Consider the following 9,474-nt stretch of genomic DNA (forward strand, 5'->3'; position numbering starts at 1 on the left):
GGTGCTCCAGATATGTTTTCAGTCCTGCTTCACTGTGGTCGGTTTCGCTAATGCTCCACCACTTCACGCAATATTTGCCCAGTCTAGAAATTTCATAAATGAATTTTTTATGATTGTAAGCGATTTCATCTTCTTCGGCTTGGGATTTTGACCTCGTTCTTATGCCTTGCTGGGTGTGAAAGGATTGGGGTTTTTCCTGCTTATCTTCTGTCATAATGATTGAGGTGAGGGGTTAATATGTGTGTATAAATCGATTCCATGAGACTTTGATTCGGTAGAGAAAATATTTGGGTGTGTGTACTTTATTATATACTAGCTTTTTCCCGCGGGTTTCCCCCCACGTCCTTATGCAAATATGAAAAATAATTTATGTAACGATGTTATATTTCATTTTTTCTCTAATTTTAATATAGCCGTGATAGCATAATATGGTAGAATATTTGTTAGCAGGGGTGCCATGGAATGAAAAGCAGTAATACGTTTTTGGCAAATCAGGTGTTTTTATTTATATTAAAATATCTCCAATAAATTAAATAATAGTAGAAATACCAACGTTGTATTGTAATAACTAAATGTTAACTATCTAATTTCTTACTAATAATAACCCTAATATTATTCCACAGCTTGTTTTCTAGTACTTCAAAACATCTATTAACATAGATGCATTTTCCAATGCATTTAACATACATTTTATTATCGATAAAGAGTTGGGTTTATTTTAAGGCATTCTTGTTTATTGTCATTGCAAAATCTAAGCGAACTGGAAACTGAAGCTTTTTAAATTGGAAAGGCATATCAGAAGGAATTAAAGGCGTCACGTGACTTGTGGTTCCGAAGATATGGCTGAAGAAAACGTCCACGCCCCCTTTTACAAACTCATGTATATATACCTTACTATAAGCACCTACCATAGATATGTTTGCGTACCAAATTTCAGGTTCATGTGACTTATGAGATGAGCCACGCCCTCTTCTATAAACTCATTTATTTTTATCTTACTATAAGAAGCTACCATGGTTACGAAGCACTTATGGTTACGAAGTTATGGCTGATTAAACTTCAAAACCTACTGGATGTGGCACGCCCCCTTTTATAAACTCATTTATATAAGCCTTATAATAACCTTGTAACCATGGATATGACCTCATATCAAATTTCAAATTCATGCGACGTATGGTTCCGAAGTTATAGCTGAAACAAAATTCCATGCCTATGTTATATGCCACGCCCCTTTTTAGAAACTAATTTATATATACCTTACCATAAACGTCTCCCGTTTGACTTATGGTTCCGAAGTTACAGCTGCGAAATTTACGACATATTTGCAAATAAAACCACACCTATAACCTTCCTGGGGTAAAAACAAATAAGTCTGCAAAGTTTCGTGCGATTCCGTGTCGTGGTTCAAAAGTTATAAGGTAATAAACAAACAGACATTCACATTTATATATACAGATATATGTGATTATAATTTTTGTGCTACATAGTACACTATATTGGGTATATATTTTTGCTCGGATTTATTTGATGTACGGTATATGAAGAGGGGAGGTTTTCATATACCGTTTTGGGGAAATCCGCTAAACTCTTTATATGAATAAGTAAATTATGCACTTACTTTGGTATTCCTCTGCATGCCGAGGGACGACCGCTGTTAAGAAAAAACCTTTTTTCTATATTTTTTTTGCGATGTTGCTTTGACCAGGGCTTGAACCCAGGCGTTGCGGAGTGAAAGCGCGCACTGCTTACCACTACACCACAGCGGCAGACAGCTTTCTATTTGGATTAATAAAATTTGCCTTTGGTTTAATTTAATTTGCATTTAAGCAGTGTTTGCATTATTCAACTTTGCGTTCAACAATTGCGTTCAACTCAACGCAGGGTTGCACGAAAAAAAAGTTGAATGGCTAAATGTTGGCTGGCGACCAACTTTGTTGAAAGCGATTAGTTGAAAGGCCATTCAACCAAAAGTTGAATGCAAAGTTGAACAATGCAAACACCTTTTTATGGCGAATATTTTGATATTTTTTCATATTTTGATATTTTTAGCCATTCAACTTTTTTTTCGTGCAACCCTGCGCTGAGTTGAACGCAAATGTTGAACGCAAAGTTGAACAATGCAAACACACTTTTAGATTAAATTAATTTGCGTCTGTGTTAAATTAATTTGCGTTTGGCTTAATTTAATTTGCGTTTGGGATAAATTGATTTGCGGTTAGGTTAATTTTATTTGCGTTTGGTTTAAATAAATGTGTGAATGCTACACATACCCTGCAGTGAAACGCCAAACTAGTCAAGAAAAAAACTAGTTTGCAACTGTAATCTCCTGACTGCAACCGAACTCGTTCGTAAATCACCAGACTTGTACCAAGTACAAAACGTATTTATGTATTCATGCCCTGTTTTATTTAACTTCGACAGTTGAATACAATAGAGTACACAAAATATTATAACTTTTATTTGGGTATATTGTAAACCGTTAAAGCGAGTACGTACTCGTAATTATACCATACTTGTTAAATAATGATTAATATTCATAATGATTTTTAATTAAAGCATGTTTTTTTGAATAACCGTTTAATGGTTAAATACCGATATTAGCACCTTTTTAATGATTAATAATTATGTACTGAAACAATTTTTTTAGTTAATTCGTTAATTTTAATTACATCATTATTTTGTTATTTTTGATCATTTTCAATTATTTTTGACTCTTTTTAATTAAAAATTAATATAATTATTTGATTAATTTTAATTATCAATCAACAAGCCAAAGTATAGAAAAAAATTAGGAATATTTATTAACTGCTTGAATTATATAGTTATTTTATTCTTATCCAAATCTCAAATTTTAAACATTAATTATTACTTTAAACAATTTTTAAAACGAAATGACTGAAATGTGCAAAGTTAATGAATTTAATTTATTTCAATGAAAACTTTTATTTTTATTTTGGTTCATACAAATTGAACTAAAGTATTCGTTTTATTTTTAACTAAAATGTTTTCTTTTCCATATTAATAAAAAAAGATAAAAATGTAGTATTTATTGTACCTGAAAGCTTTTACTTTTAATGTCATTTAATGGAAAATGCCTTTAAATTTATGTTCGAATGTATTGAAATTTATTTTTCCTTTTAATTAATACTCAAAAAATTTTACACTAATTATTGGCAAATCTAGGGCTGCTAAATAAAAATGTGTAATATTTTAAAGTGTACTTAATCAAAAGTCTTTCCTTGTATATTCATGAATTCATTTAATCTTTTGACTTCCAAAGTAGCGGTTTTGGTCCATAATTGGACTAGTATTTTTCTGTCTGTTTTGAACTAGTATGAGACTGGTATATTTCTGACCGAAATCTGACAATTGCCATCTTGTAGAACATCCCCATGTTAAAAATACCAGTTGATTGCGTAGAAAAAAGATAGTTGGCTGACTAGTTGGGCATGCGGTTCATACTAGTTGTGAGGTAGTTTACAACTAGTACATTTGACTACAGGGTACATAGACTCAAAAAGGGGTTACTCATTCGCTCCGTTCGACAACTAAAGTACAACTGTGCACATACAGATGAAGGGTGATCGAGGGATGTTTAACCATCGGATGGGTCTGGTCGTTTACAGAAAGTTTTCAAGTATTAATAATAATAGGCTGGCTTCTCCTCGGATTTGTGATGTGCGCCTTAACGTCGTCACGCAAAGGGGATATACGTACTGTTTTAAAAAATTGGATTTGCTCACACAAACTCCTTCCTTCCATCCAATCCTTATCCCTTCGTCCTGAAATATACTGGCCAGAAATGCGATGCTTTATAAAAAAGAGAACCACTTTAAAATATGAGTGTTTTTACTCTCTTGAAAATAATTTATGCAACCTCACATACGCAGTTTCGCATTCTTTCGATACGAGGTTTTGCATTTTGTTGAAGCGCGGTTTTGTACTTTTAACGACGATAAGAAGCTGTTTTTCATGGCAGAAATAAACCCGGGGGTTTTTCTTTTCGACGGCGCGCCTTAGCGTGTAACTAAGAGTTTTAAGTTTTATATCGTCTGACAGATAAAAATTCTCCAGGGAACACACCCTAGACAAGGTTGTGTCTTTAGCGAAGATATGTCTTACCATTCCCGCCTCTTCATCAAGCTCAGAAAGGCGCTTATCTGACTTTAAATGTATAATTCACCATTTCTCCTTGAAACCAAAAGATTTGGATGTGTTCAAACTCCTCCAAAACTAACGTATAGTCATATTTAGTCACGGCTTACAGGGTCAGGAATACAGCTCTCGCAAAGCATCTGAAAATAACTTCTATCTGCAGATGAGTATCTACTTGTAATATACGGCTTTACCCGAATTTTAATTATATACACACTTGTTATTCTCTTTCACCTTCACCATTGTACTTCCAAATTCCAAAGATATTATAAATGCAGTTCCAAATAATACCTGTGCAGTCGTAAAATTATTGCTACTACCTTTAGATGCGGATATATAATACAATTTTTCACCATATGGTATGGAAAATTTTCCTATGTACGTTCGTTTGCGGTATATACTCGTAAATGCGCTTAAGTCTTACATATCTACATTGTTCGGGTGTCCGGTAACTTGGGTAATTACCAGGGAACGGATTTTTAGGACCTAAAAACTTATACAAAAGGCAAAATAAAGTAACGAAATAGGCTGGAAAAGGCAAAATAAAATAGCGGTAAAGGCAGGAAAAGGCACTAGGTATTGTAAAAAAGGCAAAAAAAGGCAAAATAAAATAGCGAAAAAGGCAGGAAAAGGCAAAAAAAAAGGTATTGCAAAAAAGCAAAATAAGGCGCTAAAAAAGACAGAAAATACGAAGAACAATCAAAAAATATATTTTTTTAGAAATGTTTATATTACAAGTAAAAAGAGAAAAACTATGAACTAGTTTCATTATATGAAAAATTTGTACTTTGAATCTTTGACTATTTTATCCTTTCGAGTTTCTAACTCATAAAACTTTAGTCTGTATAGTTGTAGTAACATTGAACTACAAGATGCATTTTGAAGTTTTCTGGCAGCATTTTGATTCGATTTTCGCGAAGAAAAGCCTTGAATGTACTAAATGTGCGATCGACGTAAGTTGATACAAGGGATCCCAATTTAAATATGGAACGTTTGAAACGTTCATATTATCAGGAATAAGGGCGTTTTCCTCGCACTTTACAATTTTATCCACACCCCTTTTTGTCTTCAAGCCTACGTTAGCTGAGAAAACGGCTTTGAATTTTTTCAACACTAATTTGGCAAGAGGTCCTTGAGCTTCTATAAGCCGCATGGGCATGTGTATATTTTTTAATCTAAAAAAAAAAAAAAAATTGTAAATGCTATAATCACTTTTCTAAAGGTAGAAAAGGCAAAAAAAGGCAAATATATTAAAAAAAGGCAAAAAAAAGGCAAATATCTTAAAAAAGGCAAAAAAAGGCAACATCAAATGTGTATATATGGAATCAGGGAAAGCTAAATCGTGGACATTCTTAATCGAATATACTCTATCTCTTTAGCAGAAAAAAAGGCAATTTCCATAAAATCCGTTCCCTGGTAATTACTATACTGTCCTGGTAGCTGATTACCTGAGTCAAATCTTCAGCCCTAATTCTAAGACCAGCTTACTATTTCCATAACTTATTTGTTTATTTTATTTCATACAAAGAATGGCTTTGGGAATGAATCATTGGCGAATATTGTCTGCTGTTTTCTCTCTAACGAAAAATATTACTTAAAAGAGAAAAACTAGGAAATCGTTTCAAAAAGACATTATAAAATATTCTATTAAGCGGATTATCATTAGAAATCGTTTACTTTTTTCTCTGCTTGCAGGTGTCAGCCAGTGACCCAGATTGTGGCGTTAATGCGATAGTCAATTATACACTGGGCAATGGCATCAAACAGCTTGCTGATTTTGAGGTACGTTCTGCTGCGGGTGAGATTTGCATTACCAGCGAGTTAGACTATGAGAAACGAAGCTCATATGAATTTCCAGTTATTGCAATAGATAGAGGTGAGTACTGTATATACCTGTATACAAAAAATAATATGTTAAACTTCAAATAGTTAAATGAAAAGCCAATAATAGATCTTTGAGGTTTTTTCCTACAATTGTATTCATAAACTCTATCAAAGGAATATAAAGAACTTTACAGATACACTGAAAATAAAACCTGCGTAAATATAACGAAAACTTGCGTAAATCTTGCGAAATTTTTCGTCATTTTGAGCCACGAAAGTTTTCGTTGATTGTACAAAACCGTTTTCGTACATACTACGAAAATATGAGGCATCGGATTTTTAGTACATTTTACGAAAGTATTCGTACTATTTACTAACGAATTTCGTACTATTTACTAAAAAAAATCGTACTATTTTTTTTATTTTTTTACGAAATTTTTGTAAAATGCACAGAAATAATTCGTATATTTAACGAAATTACTTTCGAAAAATCTGCGCTTGTTTCGTAGAATGTGCGATTTTGCTTTCATTCTCCACACTGTAAAAAACATATTACGAATTATAACACACCACTTTTATTTTGTTTTTATCGTTAATTTTAGGCGTTTTTGTTTAACAAAACATTTTGCAAAAAACGCTTAACATTAATGAAAGTGTTGTGCTATATTTTTAGTCATGTTTTTTTATAGTGTTAATAATAAAAGGAATCTACGTTCTACGAAATAAGAAGAATTTTCTGACTACACAGTAGAATTAATAAAAAAGGTTATATTACCTATAATAAAACTTAAGTCTTTTATTTATATGCATACGAATAGGTTCTATACTACATATTTTTTATTGCTTAGGCTTCATTCAATAAAGTATATTGATGCAAAGTGTTAAACTATGAGACTCAACAAAACTAACTATAAAAAGTAAGAAAGTCTAAGTTCGGGCGGAGCCGAACATTAAATACCCGGCGCAAGTATTAAATATATATTTTTTTCACCTTTCCGAAACCTACCGCTAGATGGTAAGCCGGGGTGTATCAATTTTGAGTAAATTAGCGTCTTTAAATTTCGAAATATTACAGTTTCAAGCATTTCTGAAATTTACCGTTATATGAAAAGCGGCCGTAATTTTAGTCCGATTTCAATAATTTTCAACGTTTTTCTTTTTTGTGGCAAGCACAATAAAAATACCGAGTTTGGTACAAAATGGTAGAACGGTTACCGATATACATATATGTGATCATAAGTGAGCGGTACCACGCCCATTTTCCTAAATTTTACCATAAACGTATTTCCTGGTAAAGAATTGTTGCAAGCATCAATTTTGAATAAATAAGCTTTAATATTTACTGATTTATTGAAGATTTTGTATTTCTCTAAATAACCGTTATATGGGATGTGCGCGTGGTTATTGTCCGATTTTTAAAATTTTCGGCCATTTAGTATGCTGTATCAAGGCCAACAACTGTGCCAAGTTTGGAAGAAATCGGTGCAGCGGTTACCAAGATATACACATGTAACCATAAGTGGGCGAGGCTACACCCATTTTCCAAAAATTAATAATATTCTTATTTTTCGTCTGAAAATTACTGTAAATATTAATTTTTAGTGAATTATCTTTAGTAGTTACTAAAATATCGCAGTTTTCGTATTTTTGGAAATTACCGTTATATGGGAAGTGGGCGTGGTTACAGTCCGATTTCGCCCATACCAACCTACCTTGGATTAACGGAAACCTACATACCAAATTTCGTTGAGATATCTCAATTTTTGATCGAGTTATCGCGTACACGGACGGACGGACAGACGGACAGCCAGACAGACATGGCTTAATCGATTTCTCTATTCATTCTGAGCATTTATGTATATATTTGTCTATATCTATCTCGATTCGTTTTGGCTGTTACAAACAACCGTTATGTGAACAAAATTAATATACCTTTGTACACAAGTGCGCTCGGGTATAATAAGATATAAAATATGAAAGAATATAAAAAATACTGGTTTTACTTTCTTAAACATTATAATATTTTTATGTAGAGGCACTTGACAGATTCGCAGCTTCATCGATGTTTGTTTCCTTGACGACTATAAATTAAAGGAAAATTATAAGGCGTCTGAAACGCAAGTTTCAGTGAAGTCATACATGTACTTACTTTTAATTACATTACGTAGTGCTCCTGGCTTAGGCTTGCCGTTGATTGCAGCGCAAGGCGCAGCGTAGGCGATGTTAAAAACATTGTATGCTTAAAAGCATAGTATATCCACAGCTTTAATATTTAATTTTATATTGTTTTTTATCCAGCAAATCCCTTTTTAAAACGTTTAACAACAAGTAATTCCGCAATGACACGCGATACATAAAAATATGATGAAATATTAAACTGCCGGCAATTGAGTATATTGTACGAAAATTTTCGTTGTACGAATTAAAAAAACATTTTTCTGCATTAGTACTTTATACGAAAGTATTAACTAAATTGTACGAATACGGAATTGTAGATTTCGTAAATTTAAAACCCTACGTAAATATTACGAATGCCTTCGTACAATATACAAAATTATTCGTACAGAGATTTGTTCAGTGCTTTACGAATGTGTTTCGTAAAATAAACGTAAGATTTCGTAAACTGTACTGAAAAAATGCCTTATGAAAGTCCTTTCGTTATATTTACGTATGGTTCGTAAAATCTTGTTTCGTTGTGAAAAATATGTTCGTATTATGAACGAAAGTTTTATACATTGTACAAAAACCAACACTACGAAAGGTTTTCGTAGCACTTTTAGGAAATTTTATTTTCAGTGTATGCCCACCCTGGTGCGAAATAAAGCCAATTGACATTATTACCTTTTCAAAAGTGAAATAAAGTCAACAAAAATTTGGAAATAAAGTCATTGACGCTATTTCCTCATTCAAATGGAAATCGCGTCAACAATGCTTAAAGTATGTCGGTTCATAGAAAAAAATTTTGTTCTTGCAATAAACATTGCCCCGTAAGTGTTGTTTTTTAATAGATGAAAAAGGTTATTGCCAAATCCTCAGTGTTGTGATATTAATCCACACACAATCATGAACTACCCCCAATTGATTTTATTAAAAAAATTTAAATTACGAATATGTAAAAACACGACGCGAAAAACTAAACGCCTGCGCAAAGCTGGAATACGAGAAATATTTGAAGAAAGAGTGTAGAAATGATCCATAACTTGCAAAACATTTTTCGTTTCCACAAAAATAAAGCGAACACTATTAAATTGATGAAACAGTACATGTCCAAAACCCCGGAGGAACACTGAAAGAATTCTGTGTTTTAAATTAGCATATTTTGAACGAATTCGGAATGTCTAAGGTGGAAAAGAAACCAACCTTTCTATAAGGAAACAATTATAGAAAAAGAATTTTCTTACACTGTATTCATGTCTCCGCCAGCAATTTGTGACGACATCATTTAAAAGCAGCTAAGGAGAATGACGACACTATTTATTAGATGGCACACTCAAC

At 32.6% G+C, this 9,474-nt stretch overlaps 1 protein-coding gene across 1 annotated transcript in view; it reads left to right on the forward strand.

Moving 5' to 3' along the window:
- The first annotated feature begins 215 nt into the window (after positions 1-215).
- LOC118751041 (protein dachsous-like) overlaps positions 216-9,474 on the forward strand; it is a 59,165-nt gene continuing 49,906 nt past the window's right edge. The window contains exons 1-2 of the mRNA XM_036485804.1: positions 216-224; positions 5,851-6,031. Coding sequence (XP_036341697.1) covers positions 216-224; positions 5,851-6,031 — 190 coding nt within the window. The remainder of the gene's footprint in view (positions 225-5,850; positions 6,032-9,474) is intronic.

Source organism: Rhagoletis pomonella, unplaced genomic scaffold, assembly GCF_013731165.1.
Source record: "Rhagoletis pomonella isolate Grant_MI unplaced genomic scaffold, Rhpom_1.0 Rhpom_scaffold_00504, whole genome shotgun sequence".
Classification (NCBI taxonomy): domain Eukaryota; kingdom Metazoa; phylum Arthropoda; class Insecta; order Diptera; family Tephritidae; genus Rhagoletis; species Rhagoletis pomonella.